The sequence below is a fragment of the Zosterops lateralis genome (genome assembly GCF_965231275.1).
Source record: "Zosterops lateralis genome assembly, chromosome: 1".
In the NCBI taxonomy this organism is placed as follows: Eukaryota; Metazoa; Chordata; class Aves; order Passeriformes; family Zosteropidae; genus Zosterops; species Zosterops lateralis.
The window spans coordinates 11,281,780-11,301,732 of NC_139762.1; the positions used below are offsets into that span (position 1 = coordinate 11,281,780).

General features: G+C 38.6%; 1 protein-coding gene across 5 annotated transcripts in view; it reads right to left on the reverse strand.

Moving 5' to 3' along the window:
• The window catches only part of DIP2C (disco interacting protein 2 homolog C), a 317,783-nt gene that overhangs the window by 64,756 nt on the left and 233,074 nt on the right, over positions 1 to 19,953 (reverse strand). For all 5 annotated transcript variants that reach the window (XM_083871325.1, XM_083871324.1, XM_083871322.1 and 2 more), the window contains 11 exons: positions 15,478 to 15,601; positions 14,095 to 14,204; positions 12,612 to 12,714; positions 12,169 to 12,233; positions 10,303 to 10,396; positions 10,066 to 10,185; positions 9,105 to 9,219; positions 5,193 to 5,332; positions 3,480 to 3,616; positions 1,123 to 1,331; positions 192 to 306 (listed from right to left, as the gene is read on the reverse strand). In XM_083871325.1, the coding sequence (XP_083727451.1) occupies positions 192 to 306; positions 1,123 to 1,331; positions 3,480 to 3,616; positions 5,193 to 5,332; positions 9,105 to 9,219; positions 10,066 to 10,185; positions 10,303 to 10,396; positions 12,169 to 12,233; positions 12,612 to 12,714; positions 14,095 to 14,204; positions 15,478 to 15,601 (1,332 nt within the window). The remainder of the gene's footprint in view (positions 1 to 191; positions 307 to 1,122; positions 1,332 to 3,479; positions 3,617 to 5,192; positions 5,333 to 9,104; positions 9,220 to 10,065; positions 10,186 to 10,302; positions 10,397 to 12,168; positions 12,234 to 12,611; positions 12,715 to 14,094; positions 14,205 to 15,477; positions 15,602 to 19,953) is intronic.

A 19,953-nucleotide genomic window follows, 5' to 3' on the forward strand; every position in this document is an offset into this window, starting at 1 on the left:
TGTGTGCAGCCCAGATAGGAACTGTCACTCAGAAGAATCTCATTTTGTGCTCATTAAGAGCAAGTGCAATTGAAGGTGGATTCACAATTACTCAAAGACAAATGTCAGTTACCTTAGGGGTCTGAAAGATCAATAAAAAGAATATAAAGCAAGAAAAAAAATAGCTTCCAAACGTACATATAGAGCATTACCTGGAGAACTCTACTCATCCACTGAAAACTGTCTTCTTCTGTGGAATCTGGCCTTTGCTCAGCCACAATAACTATCCTTTCATCATGCAGCACGCTCACGGAAAACACTGCTATTCTATAGGAAGAGAGAAGAATATTTAGTGCCAGGGCAGAGGGAAAAACCTGTCTTCTGCATTAATCTTCCACAACTCTGATTTCTTTATTTATTAGTTAGACTCCTGGTGTGTCAATTCCTAATATATTTATGGGGGAAAAGCTACAAGAACAGTTTTAGGTAAGTTCTGGAGTTGAAACAAAAGGCTTTGTTCTACAGCCATGTATATACAAGCACAATGTCAGAGCAGGATTGAGAAGTGAACATTCCTGGAATAAGAACAGCACTACATTTGGGTCACATCAAGGTTGTTGCTAAGATGTTATACAACAGCCAGCATAAGCCTCTTCCTTGGCCTCGTCTTAGAAGACAGTAATTGCAACATCATTTTGTGAGAGGTCTGACATGTGATGGAGTGTGAGCACATGCTGCTGCATGAGGCTCTTCAGAAGCTTTAGATGTCTCCTGCTCAGTTTCAGCACATGAGGAAGGTCACACAAAGAACCACTTTCACATTCAAAAACTTCAGTGTAAGGCATATTGGAAATATTGTTCAGTTCACACAGAAAGGCTCCTGTTGAGCTAACACCCTCAGAATTAACCAGCTATTCAACTGGAAATTTCAGTAATCACAGTTTCAAGACATTGGTATCCAAATTCTGCCTCAACATTGCCTTGGGCTTCCCTCAGACACTCCTGGTTCAGGCAACATGAACAGAACTTCAGGGAAACTACAATGCAGATCAGACACTACTTTCTGAAAGCATCTGGATCATTTACACTTCATCTAAGCAAAATAGAGATTTCTACATAATGTAAGAAAAGAAAGGATCAAACCTCCCCCTGTAGACAAATTTCATGGGTTCCACAGCCAGTGCTGTTGCTACAATGTCATCAGCATTATGCCTTCTTCCACTGACAACCATCAAACCATCCATTTTGCCAATAACAAAGACAAGTCCACCTGGTCCAATAAAGCCTAGAAGTCCAGTCCTTATAAAAGGATATTCGGTAATAGGGCCACCAGAACTGGTCATAGGAAACACCTGCAAAACAAAAACATGGGTCTTCAGTTCTATACACAGAGATTAGGCTGCAAAGTATTTCAAGCATTTTCTCTCAGATAGCTATTCTGAAACAAAGTAAATAGGTCACTGGTGATGTTCTTTATCCTTCACTGACCATAAAGGGAGTGTCAGGAAACTCCTACACCTGTGTGTACCTGAGCTCCAGCAAATTCAATCCCACTCTGTTTACCATACACATTTTGAGTCTGTAAATCATTTATGACCTTAAAAAAAATATACAAATCATCATCAACAGTATTAAATAAAAACCCATGCTGAGCAGACTGCCAACCTGAGGTGCTGCATATAGGTTAACTGAGAGCTTAACTCATGAACATTTCAGTAGAGGTTTTCAGTATCTCATGCCCATTTCCAGCACAGTCTAAGACATAGGCAGGCTGGAAGTGATGCTATTTTAAGGTACAACACATTAATGACTCTTTCAGCTGATCACATTTTTATTTAAGGTCAATTAAGTTCTCAGAATAGTAGTGATAATGTCTTCTGTTGCACAGCTGGAACCGAAAATACAGCCCTATAGGGCACTTCTTTAAATGTCTGAACACCAGACATACGTGACTTCCACAGACAGATTCCTATGGCTTTTTCCATCCTAATTAGCACAGTGTTATCTTTTTGGCATGTGAGCTACTTTGAGCTGCATTCTGACACAACCACACTTTCCTGCAGTCCTTAAATAGTCTAAAGGCTAAAGACAGTGGCAAGTAGAAGACCATCCCTATAGAGTGTTCTTGAAGGCTCATCTAAAAAGAAAGGTCAAATTCTGCTGCCAGATGCCCATGGGTGACTCTTATTGAACAGATTTAATGCTTATACATCCTTGGCCATAACTCATTTCAGGAACACAAAACTCTTTGACACTCTAATACCTGCAATGTCAATTACGCAGTAAAACAGAATAGGGATCCACTTGGAGAGGACACTAAAGAACAAGCTGAACATTAAAATAGAGTGGTCCTGCCCACTCAATGGCAGTTTATTTGCTTAGCATTAGGAATAAGTCTAAATCAGTTAATGTTGTTAAACTGCTGACAGTTATGAATTATGAATGATATCACAATTACAGCAAGTACTACAAAATGAACATAAGTACCTTTCTACCCTGAAGTATGTAAAACCCAGGATTATCACTCACACTGGGTATTGCCAATTGTACTTGCAACATAAAAATCAGCTACCAACAAACTTCAGATCACAATAGCACAGTAGGATTCCTGACTTCAACAGTAGGATGTAGAATCATATCCACTTGTCTCCATTAATTATATAATGTGCAGTGTTTACAACATTTCTCTGCATTTTGCAGGAGATATTAGTCACATTAGTCTATTACAAGATGTAATAACAGAGAAATTTTAAAGGAAAACCTAAATGTATTTGTGTTGATTTCTGCCATAAATGTTAAACAAGAAATGAATTGTAGCTTAAAAATAAACCTTTTTCACTTTTTCTCTAATTTGTTTAGCCTTTCATACTGTCTTCAGCAGAAGTAAATGATAATAAGTGAGCATGTACTACAGAGCTATCAATACAGCTGTGTGCACTGGAGTCAGAAAACAGATTCCACAAAGCCAGAAGGCTTTCACCTAAGGCAATTCAAATAAAAGCAGGTGGGGACTAATCAGGAAAAGGTTTCTCTGCTCTTCAGATACCTTTCTGGAAGACTATATCTGTCAGGATTCTGTATAAATACAAGCCTTAATGCTGGAAGTGCTGTGGAAATGTTGAAAACTGCTTTCTAGAGATACCGAACAGCTTTCTTACTGTTTGCAATAATCAAACTTTGCACCTAGATTTGTACAATATTACCTTTTAAACTTAGTCTTTCTTATTTCTCTTATTCTGATTTTTTCAGCTCCTGGTATCTGAATATTGAAGTAAAAGCTCTTCAGAACCAAAACTAAACTCACATAAAGACCTACAACTGCCCTTAATGAAATGGGCTTCAGTGCAGATTATCTGGGTAGAATACAGGTCCCAAGCCACAAGCATTGATTAATATTGCTATTCTTATACTGTTAGTATCAATACTTCATGTCAAATATGACCTTGAAACAGAAAAAGTTCAAGAGGAAGGATTTTATACAGCACTTTTTGTCAACTTACCTCAAAAGTATTTTTGGTCATGCCCGAGAGTCCATAATACGATGTACCCGTTGCAATAGCACATACACAAAGTTCCCCTATTTCATCTGTTTTACAGAGCTGAGGAATTCCATCTGGCTTCACTGAACACATTATAGCTAGAGGGAGAAGAAAGGAATTCAAAAAATATTATAAAATGAACCACAGAATAACATAGATGCTGCAGGAAAGACATCATGGTGGAGATGACATAAACAAATGAATTACATGCAGACTAATGGCTAACAAAACCTTGAACATTACAGTGTTTACCATTATCAAGTGGTTTTCTGTTATAAACAACATTTATATAAAGAATGCAAGGATCTTTATGTAAACTCAGTCTTTACATTGATAACAATACCTATTTGCCTTCCTCTCTGAAACTGCAGTTCATCTCTAATATTGCTGTGAAATGTGATTGTGTTCCCAGCTTTGCCCCAGTCAGTGCAAAATAAAATACCCCTAATGGAGTCCTTGATAATTACTATACAGCCAAGGAGGCAGGCAACCAGGAAATCCACCTCTCAGAAAGTAGCAAGTAACACCATATGAAAGATCAATATATTCCAGCAGACTAATATGTTTGTTTTACTGAGAATCTATCAGAGCTCAGACTCTCTCTGTCTGGTCTTACAGGCCTCAGAGAGAGCAGGAGCTAGGCAGGAGGGATTAGAAAGCACTGGTCTAAGAAAGAAGCACTATTTTATATCAATCATTTGAACAAAAATCAGGAATGCTGCTTGAGCTATAATCTCTGGAGTTGGAGTACAGCATTGGTAGATTTTGTAGTTGCAAAGAGAATATGATGATCAAGGGAAAGTAGAAAGGAATCAACACATCTTTTAAGTACAAGTGTACAAAATCTTGAATGACCTTTCACTCAGTGGATAAACAAGAACATGCACTTTCATTAAATTTATCAGAACATAATATGAAGTGCAAGATGGCACATCCATTATAATAACTTGTATGATAACTATTACAAAACAATCAGTCGTATCTTCCTTTATTTTAAGTTGTTCAACTGAAATTTGGTAAGGCACATAGTTATGTCTTATTGCTTTGGTCCATAACAAGCATTCTCTTATGAAAAAATACAGTATTAGCCTTTTCTAGTATCCAAATCATCTAATTTAAAATGTATCTGTCTTATGAAAAGTGTTATCTTCCTCTCCAGAAGCACTGGTTTCAGTTTGAATTTATCAATATAAAGTTTTCAGTCGTACCTCCTCTATCTAATAACTGGGGGATAGCACAAGACTTTTGGAAAAACATTCTGCAAGCTTTCAGATAGCAATTGTATTGATCCTTAGCATAGGCTACAAAAACTTTCCCTACTGAAACCTTTTGTCTATGTTGGACTTATGGATATTTATAGCCACAGTACTTTAACTCCCTTGTTTCCTCTACCAACACCCCACAGCTAAGGAACAGATGTTCTGATGTGGTGGCAGGTTATTTAATACATGCTGCTAATGCAAGCAGACAGATACTGAGGTAAATGCAGTCAACAAATCTTGGGATTTCCAAACCATGAAGTTTTGTAAGGTAATGCTTTTGGAGTAAAATATTTTCAAGGAGTTTGTAGTCCCAGAGCTTGTAGTCCAGCAACAAAGTACACTCACCTGCAACTTTCTACTCCCAATTCCTTAAACAGATGAATCATAATAAGTTTCAAAGGAAGTTTCTCACCTCCTGGCATCACTAAGCCAACATCCTGGACAGTCAGGACAGAGAGCTTTTCTTCAGAGTCCACTCGAATCACGCCGTAGGTGAGGCCGTGCATGGACAGAACTCCTCTCCCTGGCGGCTGGTTGCTGTCGTCTGTCGGCCTAAAACATGGGTTAGAGCACCAGGCAGGTGTAAACATTGACTTGTGCTTAATGGACTACTACTGCAAATACTCCTCTGTTTCAAGAGGTTAAAATTTCCCCTTTCCCCATCCCCTATTATGCCAAATAAAATCCTGGTTTTCAGTGATTTCATTACATCTTTTATCTCTCTCTTTCAGTACCCACCCACATGTATGGGGCTGCTGAGATGCAAATAATCCCTTACGCTTACCCAGAACAGCCTGTATTTCATTTTCAGAAAAATCTATAAAGATTGTTTTACCACTCAAGTAAAGAGCTTTTACCTAATTTTTAAAATACTGAAAGATGGTGCAGACAATGTGGAAGGAAACTGCACTACAAATATTTGGAACTGATCAGTAAATAACTTGATAAATTCTATATGTTATCTATTTTGAGGCAGCCTGGCATAGATTTACTGTCAAGTATCTGTGGAAGACACAAGGACTTTACCATCTGCATTTTAGTGCATATAATTGAATTCTTCCTATTCTAATTTACCACATGAAAATTAAAACAAATTATGCCTTCATCAGTCATGGTCAAAATGTTGGGGATGCAGCCTCTTGATAACATCTCAGTTTGCTGGGATTCATTGCCTGCATGCTGTAAAATTCCACAGCATCAGCACAAGATGCCTGTCAGCTTGTTTCAGTATAAACCACCTGCTGCACCAGGGGATACAATTATACCTATGGAGAGTGTGGCTTGAGTAAATGAGTGTTGACGTATGCAAGTTACCAAGTCAGGAGAATGTGTCAGAGCTTTTCATGTCTGGAAGGACTTCTAGCACTGTCCTGCATTTTAAAATGCAAAACTGGAAGGTGGCGTGGTGCTGATTTGAGTTCAGAGCATCCATGAAGAGCAGACTCCAGCTCTTTTCAGGATGGATAAAAAAGCCAATATTTAGCTCACAATTCTGCATTTTTCCCAGATGCTCCATCACAACATAACTATTTTTTAACAGATAATGTCCTTTGATGTGACATTTCTCCTCTACTGTGCTTGAAATACTAGATGGGCCTCAGCCAGTCCTGCTCATGTAAGTCTTGCCCTGATGGGCTCTATAAATTTCAATTAATAGGTTTTACGAGCCATATTTCTCAAGTGACATTGTCAACAAAGAAGGATGTGAGCACGCTTGAAAATGCATTAGAGCATAACAAATGGCGCTAGTAAACAAGCACCTGCGATAAATAACACTCCCATCATGTAAAAGGAACTTTCAGTGACATTATTGATCAACTTTCTCTCATCCCTGCTCCCCAAAACACACATTTTGTGCTCTTGAGAAGAAAGGTATCCTGCAGGCTTCTCACACACTTCCAGAAGAGAGGCCATCTGGACTTTCATAACAACCATTTTCTTCCACTACTTATCACACAAAGCATTTTGAGAGTAGCTCCTATTACCATTTACAGATACAATCTATTTGACCACGGCTTTTTGTCAGCCATTTAAATGGGAAAAAACCCCCTGTCCTTAAACTTTTGCATTCCCTTAAGCAAGTTAAGGGCTCAGACTAATATGCTATAAACCAAAGGGGAATAAAATGAATTATTTGCATGACACATCCCTTTGAATATTAGGCTTTGTGATTCAGCTCTAAGACTGAAATACCTCTAGTCTATTACTGTCTTTTTCTAAACTATAAGGTTATTTTAACTGAGAACTGGTTTTGTTGCTCTTCCTTGTAGGGAGTTCAATAAAAATACACCATAGATTTTGAAAGAGTCAATGCATTAACAGGGAGCTCTCTGGATCTCTGCTCTGCAGGGAGTCATTTTAATGCATACTTCAGCAGTAACTCTTTGGAACTTGTATGATAATGACTTTACTGTCAGTGGAGATGGCTTGAACAAAATGAAAAATACTACATCTCCCAAGTCCATCTAGCATTACCCTACCATTAAACAGAGTTCAAATAAAAGGAGACATGTTCAGTAACATTCACAGCAGTAAGAACTGCTCTGTAATTACACAGTGACTCACTGAAGATAAAAATGTCTATTTTTTTATTTTGAATTATCCACAATGCTATGTGCTAATATTTTTGGTAAGGTCTCAATGCTATTTAATTTGGAAATGAATTTTTAGTGGTTCAGAGAGCTACAGGCACAGAGCTTGTGTCTAGAAAGGGCATGCCAGCTATGCCATTATGAAGTTCTCCCACTTCATAACCTGTGATTTGGGCTAAATTTTCCAGGGTTGTCCCAGGAAATTCAAAACCTGCTCAGTGCTCAGCACAAGCGACATCTGCTGCCCATTCACTTCCTCTCTGAACTTAGGCAAGAGTTCATTCCAAGGGAGCAAAGGCCTGCACAGCCAATGGCAGGGAAACTCATCTAAGGGAAAGACCCTTGGTACTTGTATAAAGCTGAGAACAGGCTGGTGGAGCTGAACGAAGGGCTCTCTGAAATCCTGCAGTTCACAGAAAGACAACTAACCTGGACAGGGTAAGTCCCTGATGGATTGCTTTCAGATGTTCTAAACTAATAATGAGGTGGCTGAAAATCAACCACACTCTTGGCCTCATGTCCTTCTTCCTGTAAATGTTCTGTTGGAAAGCTAATTGAAAATCTAGTCAAATTTCACTTGGATGGTGCATTTAGGAATTTGTGGCAGGAAGTATTTTACTTAATACTATTTTAGTGCTTTACACTGCATGTTCTAACATGTGAAACAATTATAATTGGCTGCAGAAACACGAATTTAAAAACAAAGCGCTTACTGTTCAATGTAAAAATTTTGGGAAATTCTGCCAAAACCGACAATACTTTATACCATTTACTGTGTGCTACAGCACTCCTGACAGGATACTGCTGCTATAGTAAAGTCTTATGAGAGGCTGAGGGTGCTGGGGGGCTCAGCCTGGAGATAAAGAGGCTTCGAGGGGACCTTATCACTCCCTACCACTCCCTGAAAGGAGGCTGCAGCCAGGTGGGTCTTTTCTTTCAAGTAACAAGTGATGGAACAAGAGGAAATGGCCTCAAGTTGTGCCAGGGGAGGTTTAGATTGGATATAAGGAAAAATTTCTTCACCCAAAGGGTCTTGAAGCATTGGAACTGCCCAGGAAAGAGGCTGGGACACCACCATTGGGTATTTAAAAGATGTGTGGAAATGGCACTCAGGGTGCAGTGCTGGGTCAATGGTTGGATTCAATGATCTTAAAGGTCTTTTCCAACCTGAACAACAGTGTGATTGTATATACATAATGCTTAACAGTTTTAGTAACATTTAGCAGTTTTAGTGGAATTTATCTATTTTATTTATAGTCACAAATCCCTCAGACTTAGAGAGCATTTCCAGATGATTACTGAGAGTCTGTGAATGGTTAAAAAGTGCCTGTCAGCCAAAAACAACCTGCAGAACATAATAATTCTCTCTAAACAGAGTACTTAAGAATATGATTTTCCTCAATGGCAATTCCACTTAATTCTCACACTTAATTAATTTTATGCTTACAGTGACATTTTTACATTTTTATTTACAGAATTTGCCTTTGCACTTTAACTTATTTAATTTAAAATTTGATAAAATTACAGCAATGGGAGCCAAAGCATTCTGAAGTTAAATCATTACTCTAAAAATTCTTCTAGAATGTCTTCCTTGGACTTAAACAAATTACAAACTATACCTTCATGCAAAAGTTAAATATGCAGATTCATATTTAATTTTTTTTCTCCCTTTTTTTTTTTCAAATTATCACATATACACATTCAGTGGGTCTATTTTCAGTGGTGTAACATACCTTCGAATAGCCACAGTGAGAGCTTCTGGTGAACTAGCACAGGGACAAATGACCTCCTGCCTTAGACCTTTACTTTGGAAGACATTGAGAAATGCATCACAGGAAGAAATGGACCCTGGCGTAAAGAAAAAAAAACAATCAGAAGAGAAAATTTGATTTCTGAAGTGATGCTATTCAAACTGCAAATTTGCTGTTTAATATATAGGCTTTTCAGGAAAAATCAATTAAAAAGGATCCATGTCCACTGGGAAATACATCAGAGCTGCTACAACTATATGTACATATATATGATATATGCAGTTGTGTATATGCATACAGGGAATAAAGACTAATTTTTGAACATGAAATTTTTCATTATGCTTAGATAGAAAAGCCATTACTGCTAGATTTACAGTATCAATTTCCTTGCAGTGTTCCTTTTTAGGACGAGGGAAATTAAGGATTTATTTCAGAAATTCCAAGCAAACTACTACAAACAAGCAGATCACCTGTATGCTGGTATTTCAAATAATACAGAGAAGCTCATGCCATTAATTGTCATTAAGTGATTCAGATGTGTTTCTTTAGAGTAGCATAAGTATTCCCCTAATATTCTCAGTTACTTCTGCATCTGAGAACCATCATTCAGAGGAAATGTTCTGATCTTTTCTATTGCTTGAGGTCTTCATTGCTTCAACTTTTATAGATTCAGTTTTTATATATGACTGTGATATTAAACAAAACTGGATTTACTGCAACTTATGTTATGTGGAATATCAAGTTTGTTTCAGGATGAGCTAAAGAAAAATATACTTTGAAAAAATCCCAAATTGATTACTGTTTCCATAAATATCACACAGTTTGTAGTAGAGAAACTGCACATTTTACAAATATTTTAGCTAAGCTGGCTGAAGACTGAAGCTTTAAATGTGAGAGAGAAACCCCTCCTTGTTCTCTCCTGTACTGGAGCAGCAGAGCTTACAGGGGTTTGCCCCATCAGCCACAATCAGCATCCGCAGCGAGGAGAGGTTGATGTCCCTCTGGTCTCGGTGTGCCACCAACGCCCAGTGCATGTCTCTGGACTTCACACAGGCAACTTTTGCTGCAACAGCAATGAGAAAATTACTAACACACCATAAAAAAGCTAGACAGCTGTGTTACCAATTTGCAATTTTGATTTTGACTATCAAGCAAACTTTTGTATGTTCCTGTTCCTTACCTTTGTATTGACAGACTTTTTGTATCCATGACAGTGGATTCACTTTCATTAAGGAGTATGGAATACTTATGACATGCATCATGTTCATGACACTCTGAAATCAAAAAGATAAAAGGGTTTATACAAAAATTGTGGCAACTACTCATATTGTGTTGTGGGCAGGGGCATCTATGCAAATCACTCTGTGCTGATTTTATTGTCAATGCTGGCATTAGTCTTTTCCTATCTAGATACCTACATTAAGATGAAATAGACACCCATTTTCCAATGCTTTAATTAAGGATTAAGGATTAAGACTAATCAGATCATAACTCTTATGCAGTACTGCAAAGGAACATTTTCTTTCTATTCATAATCAAAGAGGTTCACTCTAAACAGAAAAAAAATTAAAAATTGGATAAAGAATGTCTGCATGCTTGCTATGTAGGTTAATATTATCCCTAAGCTTGATAAACTGTCATATATATGAACACTGTACTAAAAAGGACAAAAGCAGCAAGATATCTGTCCAAGGAAATCCATCTCTGGGAAGACTAAAAGCTAACAATGGTAGTGGGGCACAAATTATTTAAAAGTCAGGAGACAAAGAAATTGAAATCCTAGACTAAGTAGAAATCAATTTATTTTAACAGAAAATACATAAAGGAGGTTTTAGTCTCTTTCCAGGTGAGCTAATTGCAGTATTTTCCACAAGGTCATGAAAAGTTCCAGGAAATTTAGAAAAAGCAGCTGAGTGAAACCAATGACAAATCCAAAGCTGATCTCTTAGTCTGAGCCCATCAATTGGATGTGATTTCTCAGTGTTAAACAAACAGCCTGTAAATGAGCCCCTGCTTTACTTCTGTTGCCATTTAGAAATATCTCCTGAGGGCAACATGCGTTCCCTCATAGCAGCTCAGGTTAAATACAGTATTTGTTTTGGAAAACCTAGGCTTAAGAAAGGTTAAGTGTCCCAGTGGATTAGTCATTTAAACACTTGGAGAACTGCAAAAGATAGCTCTCCTTTCAGTCTGGCACAAGCATACGTAGGGAAAACAGGCAAGTACTGAAAAAAAGTTCAGAACAAGATTAATAGCAAAGGAAGGCACAGAAAAGCTCTATTAGACAACCAGTGATAAAGATAGTTTTTTAACATGAGATACTTATGGTTGTGAAGCCTAATCGTTTCTGCTTCAGAAATGTCATTACTGCACTGTGATAGTAAGAACAGTATATCACTGCATGGGAAAAACCTATCAGATCACTGGGAATCCTGGGGACTCCCAAAACCATGGGACCCCCAAACAATGACCCTTCAAGACGTGACACTTAAAATGATCAGTGAATATTAAACATTTTGTCAGTCACTGATTGCAACAGCAGCTTAAGAAGCAACCCCTAAAAATATGTCAATTGTTTCCCATGTCAATTGAGGAAGACACTCCAACATCAAGCAGAAAATTAATGCAATTTAAAGTATTGAGAATACTTAATGCTAGCAAAAACATCCTTTGGTGGGAGTTTAGACAGAGAAGCTAGTCAGGGGCAATAGAATGATGCCACTGAATAATATCCATACAGAGGCAAGTACTAATTTGATTTGTTTCTGCTAAAGTTTGATCTCAAAATATCATATTGGTGAGATAACATAAGAATGGGATCACAGTATCTGACATAATACATAAAAATACACTGACATCCTTACCATGCTGATTATGGGTAATTGCACTAGGAGAAGATCCTGGGTTTAAATGACATTTATTTTGATTTCAAAGCAGAAAAAATTCTATTAGAAAAAACTGTAGGACATGCCAGCTTGTGACAGCACTAAGCATATTAGGTTAGTTTATTTTCAAATACTCAGATAGAATAAAAAAACATACTTACTGTAAGAATCCCATGCCATAAACCAACATCCTTCTTGAAATCTAGTACATTCACAATTGTTTCAGCTGTCCAACAAAAACAAAGCAGAATTTATTTTTTAGAACATGGCACTGACTCAAGGCAAACGTACTCAAAGGAAGGAAGCTTCAGTATAACATGACTGATGACCTCAAAGGTTAACTTTCAAAGTAAATCTCCACTGCAGGGTTTATATTGGTTAAGACATTATTTGTACCTCTCCTATAGATATTTCTATATGAATAAAAACATGAACATATTTCCTGAAATAAATGAAAAAAAAAAAAAAAAGAAAAAAAAAAAGACATTTTTAAATCTAGAAGCCTTTGGCACTGAACTGTGTAAAAAAAATAGGAGACTGATGAGAAATAAATTACAATTCCCACTTGATTTTAAGGATGATGCAAGGGGAGTGCACTCCATACCTTCTGTGTATCCACATGCCTGGGTCAGAGCTTGGCAGTGTGTCAGCAGTGCAATCCTTGTCACAGTTACCCCAAGCACACTTCCATCTTTACATGTTTTGTACTGAAAAGAAATAAGCGGGGAAAGTCAGTGTGAAATAATTGCCCTATTTCCATTATTTAATAGCTACGTTTAAAGTGTTTCCTCTGCAGGTGAATGATGGACACATCTAATGACTCTATTTTAAGAAGGCAGCAGTACTGGGGAGTTTTGGAGGCATATCTTTGTTAAAAAGGTGTTTTGTTTGTTTGTTTTTGTTTGTTTGTTTTTTTGGTTTTTTTTTTTCAGATAGGCTTTCTCTTTTGACTGAAGATTCCCAGGTTTGGTATCTGAAATCCATGTATTGCTTGAAAACAGGCGTTATGGAAACATAATTCTAACAATTCTGATCATGTCAGTGACTAATGGACTGGCTAGATTTAGCAGAGAATAACCTAGTTCAGTCTGTTCAGTGTTTACATGTTAGATTTTATAGGCCAACCACTAAACCCCAGCTTCTCCCTTCTGCATCTTATAAGGCATGTGATAGGAGCTGACTGCAGAATCCTTGCTGGGTGCTGTGATAATAATCTATATGTATACAGTCTGAGAGACACAAGCTCTTTGATCAGAAGAATATGAGACTCATGAAAAAGCAGCAGAAAAGAGGTGGGAGGCCATTGGTGATTATTGAAATAATTTTTGTAACTTTATGTAAGTGTCTGAGAACTTATCAGCAGCAGATAATAAATGAAACATTTATCTTTCTCCATGATGAAGATAATCAGCAAGATTGAGAGTGAAGACTTCTCTGCTTGTCTAGCCCAGTGTCCTGAATGCACAAAGACAGGAAACACCTTTGGTCCATTCACTTGCACTTAGTCCCTTTGAAGAATCATTTAAATTCAATATTAACACCACTGAATTCAAAGCATTTGAGTCTATGCAGAATGGAGAGAAAATGATGGGAAAAAAAAGAGGAAAATTAAATTCAACAGCATTGCTAACTTTCCCTTCCTGATGCTGTTCTGGTGTAGGAAGGGTGACTCATAAAGCAGCAAGAGACAGGCAAGCATTTGATCAAGAAATTCTATCTCTTTCAAAGGATCTAAAGGTTGTGATACAAGAACTGAAGCTTCACTGTGAACCTTGTCATCTATCCATCTCAAAGCTAGTGGGCAAGCCCACACTAAACAGAACCAAAATTGTTCAAGGCAAATGTAATATAACACTGCAGCAGCCACATAAAAATGTTAATGTTAAAAACACCCAAATTACAATTTAACATTCGATTTACTTTTCTGAAATCAGTATTGGTTGAATTTATTAGAAAACATTACTTATTAACGAACTAAACCAGGATGTTTTTTGCTTCTGTGACTACTGAATGAATAATGATGTTTACCTAATCCAGAAGTGCCATATGTAATGATCTGAGGAGAAGATGCATCTTCATTAACTCACCTCAATGTAAGCTGTGTCGTTGTTGGCATCCTTGATGTGTGGGAACCAGTCACGAGGCGGCTTGGAGAGGTGTTTAGACTCTGTGACAAACCACAGCAGCTTTGGCCAGCCTGAGGTACAAACAAAAGCCAGCTTTTGTTGAGTTTCTGCTGGATAAGACAAGAAAAAAGCCTTCCCTGCCAGAGTTTTTTCCTTGAAAAGTCTGTGTCATCATTACGTAAACAGTGCTTCCTATGAACCTCAGTGTATTATGGGAAGGAAGATTTTGCAGAACTGTGTGTTAGGATGCAATGCAAGATGTAACCAAAAGTATGTATTCTATTACCATCTGTTAAAACCAGGTGGGGCAGTGTTTATCTCTTCCACGACCCATCCTCCCTCCATAGGGAATCTTCTGTTAATGGGCCATCGAGGCTCACTGCATGACTGATACAATTGCATCATCCCATTGTGAGATGCTCCACCCAGGGGGAGGAGCCAATCATTCCTAAGTGGATAAAAATCTGAGATCCAGAACACCAGAGCAACCTGTTTGCACTGGATTCCCAGAGGAAGACCAGACCCATTTCACCACCACTGGACTTTCAGAGTAAAACTACACCCTTCTACAGGATGATCTCTGCTCCAACAGAACTCCAGGAGGACTTGATTGGACTGCTACCAACACCCTGTACAACAGGATGTCAGGCTGTATTCTGACTCTGTCAGCGTTTTCTTTTTGTTTGCTTGTTTTTTTGTACTACTACATTTTTATTTTAATTTTCCTAGTAAAGACCTGCTATTCCTATTCCCATATCTTTACCTCAGAACCCCTTAATTTCAAAATTAAAATAATTCAGAGGGAGGGGGTTTATATTCTCCATTCCAAGGGAGGCTCCTGCCTTCTTTAGCAGGCACCTGTCTTTTCAAACCAAGACATACTGCTTTCTTAACATAGCTACTGAGGTCTTTTTAGGCAGTCCCTGAGGGATTGGCTGGGCAGTTTAAGCTGTTATTGACCCAAGCAGTTTCATTAATACTCCCCTGTCAGGAGTTACTGTCCCTATACGTCACACTAAGTATGAATATACTTCATACTCAGTATGAATAGTTCTCAGCTACTATAGTCCTAAATCTGTTGGTTTAATTTTTGTGGCCACAGATGATCTCAGCAGCCTGGCTGAGCCAGCAGAGAACTGGATTGGGAGCACTGGTGGTGCTCTCCATCCATGAGGCTGGTGCAGCCATCACTGCCAGCAGTGACACACCAGGACTGCAGTGTCCCAGCAGCTCCTGTGGCAAGTGTTTCATCAGGGGCCTGACCCTCACCCCTGGCCACTAAACAAGCACAGTTTCTTGTAGTAAATGGCCAGTGACATCCATGATAAACTAGGGTTAGATTACCTTTAAACTGTGGTATCTCCCCTGTGGGACTTTTAGGCAGTCCTTTATGGCATGCATCGCTGGTCAAGGCCACAGTAACTCCACAGCTTCCAAGCAAAAAGCCTATTTGTTGACTTCCTGCATCCTAAGAGATGACAAAATACACAGAATTGATTAGAAGTGATTACAGGCTGAAATAATTTTTGTCCTTGGGCACATTATCTTGAGAGAGAAACAGTCTCTTTCCTTTAAATTGATTTCCTTTTGGGTGACTATCAAAACTCATCTGTACATTGACAAAGGAATTCCACAAGCTAGATATCCTCTTGTTTGCAGTGGCATAAATCATAGACAGTGGAAGCCATCAGATGGCATCTGCTCCTGCATCCCTTCAGAAATGACAAGTGGCTGGGAGGAATGCCTGATCTGACAGAGGGTTGCTCCATCCAGAGGGATCCCTGGAGAAATGGTCAGAAAGGGCCCTCATAAAGTTTACGAAAGGCAAATTCAAAGTCCTGCACCTGTGGAGGAACAAATCCCTGTTCCAAAATGGTTCCAAAATGGAGAGCAGCTTTTTGTTAAAGAACCTGTGGGTCCTGCTGGACAGCAAGTTGAGTGTGAAGCAGCAATGTGCCCTGGCACGAGGAAGGCAAGTGGCATCCTGAGCTGTGTGGGGCAAAGCACTGCCAGCAGGCTGAGGGAGGTGATCCTTCCCCTCAGCACTATTAAGATGTTACGATGGGTGCACAGTGGTGAGTTTCCCTATTTATGCTGATCTAACCTGATTTGTCAATAACCATTTCATTGAGTAGTTACAGGCACATTTCAGGAGCACTACATACAGTCAAGTGCCCATTAGAGTAAACTCATTACATTTTACTTTCATCAAGGGGATAGAAGCAGTGAGATTAAAAGTCATGTAAAGATTTCCCAGTCTAGGCCACTGCTGCTCTTTAGAAGATGCTCTGCTTCTACAGCATTACATTTGCTTTATGTATAGTTTCTTGTCATTACTCTTTTATGAAATTTACATCTATCCACAGGCTCTTAAACAGAGCAAAGCCCTACATGTAAATGCACATAGAAATATTAACCCTTTTTTCACAGAAATATTCTACCGAAAACTGCCTAAAGAGACTCACAAGATCAAATTAAATCTTTCAAATCAACCATGGAGCACACTCAACCATGGAAACAACCAGAAATACAGAACAGTTGCCTTAATCTATTGATTTATTCAAAGCAAAATTGTATGATGGAAAGAAAGCCCCAGAGCTTAACTGACTAATTCTTAATGCAATTTTTATGTAGTCAAATAAAACCATCTAAAATGGAGAAGCAATGAGAACAGAGGAAAAGCAAAAGCTTACTTTTCCATACCACCTCAAAATATGTATATGACAGTAATTATCAGAACTTAGATAGCTGAGCAAGCAATGTGAGACAATTAACTGATCTGTCAAAGTCTATGCTATGTAAGTTCTTCTATCCAGAACTATTGTATTTACAGTTGCTTATTATAGTCAGAATGCTTATAAAACCAGGAAAAATGAAAAGGTATTTTTTCCGCAAGGCTTTTTAAACTTAAGCTTATGTATCATCTTTGCCCATATAAAATCAGACAATGAGAGTATTCTTTGAACAACAGAGAATAATATTCTGGTGTCTCCAGGAACAACAGTGAGGGGAGCACATTGTTGGCCCCACCACACCTGCACCAGTGGGGCTTCCAGGACTTAATGGGCTTTGTCAAGCACACTGACTCTCATGTCAGTTAGTCCACATCTCTGTTGTTAAACCTACAGGACAAGCACTTAGCCAGATATAATCCAAGTTCCACATGAGAAGGAGACCTGTCTCCACTCTTGGAGTCTGCTCAGAGGAAGGAAATGTGGGTGCCTGAACAGTGCAGGAGGGATGGGTTTTCTGAGTGTCCCTCAGAAAGAATGGCAGGAAGAGGAAGACTGGAGTGCTTTGTCAAGACAGCTTCTGAGACCTGCCACTCTATCATCTATAAAGGGAGGTCATGAGTTCCTTAAAATATCAGATTCATACTACAATTGCTCAAATTTTCCCATTAAATTTAATCTAATAAATGCTTATTAATATATGTATGAATTTCTAACTACCAATTTTTAAAAAAGGCATATAAATTTTATAATTGAATGCAGCAATGGCATTGATTTTTAAATCAATTTTAAATTACAATGTTGTTGTAACTGCATATCCTATAAAAAACTGCTACAAACTGTTTCACCACTGTATCAAGAAAATGCCAATTCTCAAGAAATGAAATTCCATTTAATGCAGAACTTTGTAAGCAGAAATTAACCTAACAATTCCATGAGGAAATCTAACTTAAGGAAAGGGGTAGTAAGTGTGGATCCTTGAGCATCAACATACCAAGGCCCTGGGGGATGCATCAGCTAAGAAATCACCTGTCAAACTCGTCTCACAGCAAAACAAAACAATAAGAAGAAGAAACTTGTATTAACAGTGTGCAGTTTTTTAGATAACACAAGAAAGAATGACACTGAGGCTTTCCCTCAGTGCCATATTCACTGTCTTAGAGGATGTTCACATAAATATTAATCATTCATTTGTAGCAGTTCACACACATACATAGATTTCTTAATACAATTTATGCACATGTAACAGTTTGCAATAGCAGACTGTTTTACATCAGGACAACCCACCTCAAACAGCATTAAAATCTTCAGCCCATTCTTTTCTGTACAGATATTCTTTCAGTTGTAAGGAAAATATGACTGAACAATGATGTGATGTGACACTGCCACAGGAGATTGGAAGAATTTTACCAGGCATGGGCAGTGTGCTTTACAGACTTTCAAATCCCACACCATCCTTTGGTGGCCACACTAAATCCTGACTTGCAAGACAAAGGCAAATCAAGATGCTGAAGCAGAGGTGCTGTGAAAGACACTCTTCTCAAGGGCCATATGAAATCCAGTTGAGGATTTTGCAGTATGAACCCAATGAAGCTTTTTGGAAGTCTCCTACTTGGTGTCCATCAATTCCATCTTCAGTCTCAGTCTCTCACACCTCATAACTAGTTATCCTCACCTTCTGCCTGCTTCTGGTGGCTCCATCCTGACCCAGAATCTAAAACTACTGCAGCGAACAAAGACATGAAGAAAGGGCTGACATCCCTTGCCCCATGCAGGTGATTCTGTGAAAACTGGTGCCTTACAGAAGAATTTGTTTCTAACTACTCAAGTGGTGTTGGGATACTGGACTGACAGCCAGGAGATGGAAGACGTGAAACCTTTATACATCCTGCAGACACACAATGTTACTTACACACCCAACCATGTAAACACGACAGTCATTGCTGCTCCTCATAGCTCAGCATGACAGGCCCAGAACAGTGAGGACCTCGGGCAAGACTTGTGTTTGAAAAATGAAGTTTGAGTCAAAAGTGCAGTCCTTGTCTGAGGCTGTCAAAGCTTACATGTGGGCCACAAAAAAAAACACTTTAAAGGGAACAATTAGGAACAGACAAGCTATTAAAAGGCCTGCCTTTTGAGTAGTGTGAAATGAAAGGGTTGCAATGGTGAAAACTACTTTGTAAGTAGCAAAGAGACACACCAAAGAAAAAAAAAACAAACCCAACAAACCAAAAAAAAACCACACCCCATAAACAAACAAATCCTCTTCCCCTCTCAAATAAAATCACTTTCCTACCTGTGAAGGGAATAGATTTTCAGGACACACTGGTTTGTAAGAAGTGTTACTTGTTATTTTGATAATCTGCTACTTGGCAACCCCCCACTTGCCATAAACACTTTATATTACTGAATGTTGTGGGCACAGGAAAAACCTCAGGGAGCCAGTGGGGACCAAGTGAAACAACTCAGTGCAGTCCCAACTCCAAACAGGGAAAGACTTGCCAGAGATGCTCATTGTCAAGTCCTCCACAATTCACAGTTTGAAATGACATGTAATGAGGTGGAAGGCAAAACACAGAGCTGAGGTATTGTAGCATGAGGTTTGAGACCAATTCCTGACTTCAGAACTATCATTTTACATTTCTTGAAGGCACAGCACTTGCTGGTGTATGAAAAATGAGGTGTGCATAGCATTAGACTATGTCTGCCCACACCTAGAGAGATCAATCTTTCAGATGAAGCAAGCCCAAAATCCTCTCTGCTGTAGGCAGCCATTCAAAGTTCTCTAAGGACTTTTATTAAAGGTTCCCTAAAGGTTTTCCTCAGTACCTGGAGGCAAATTGTCTTCTTCCTGCTGCAGAGTGATAATTCATTGTCAGGATATAAAAAATCCCACGTGTGGTTGCATTTCACCATGCTGTTAATGTCATTCTGCAATGCTTTGTGAGAGTATCTGTGTGAAGGAAAACAATTATGATCCTGTCTCCGTGAGTGAGAGTGCATGTCCTTATCTAATAAGGAAGGAAGGAAGAGACAGCCTGTGCAAAGGTTGGCCTGATAAAGGTTACTTCTGTTCACTTGCAAATCC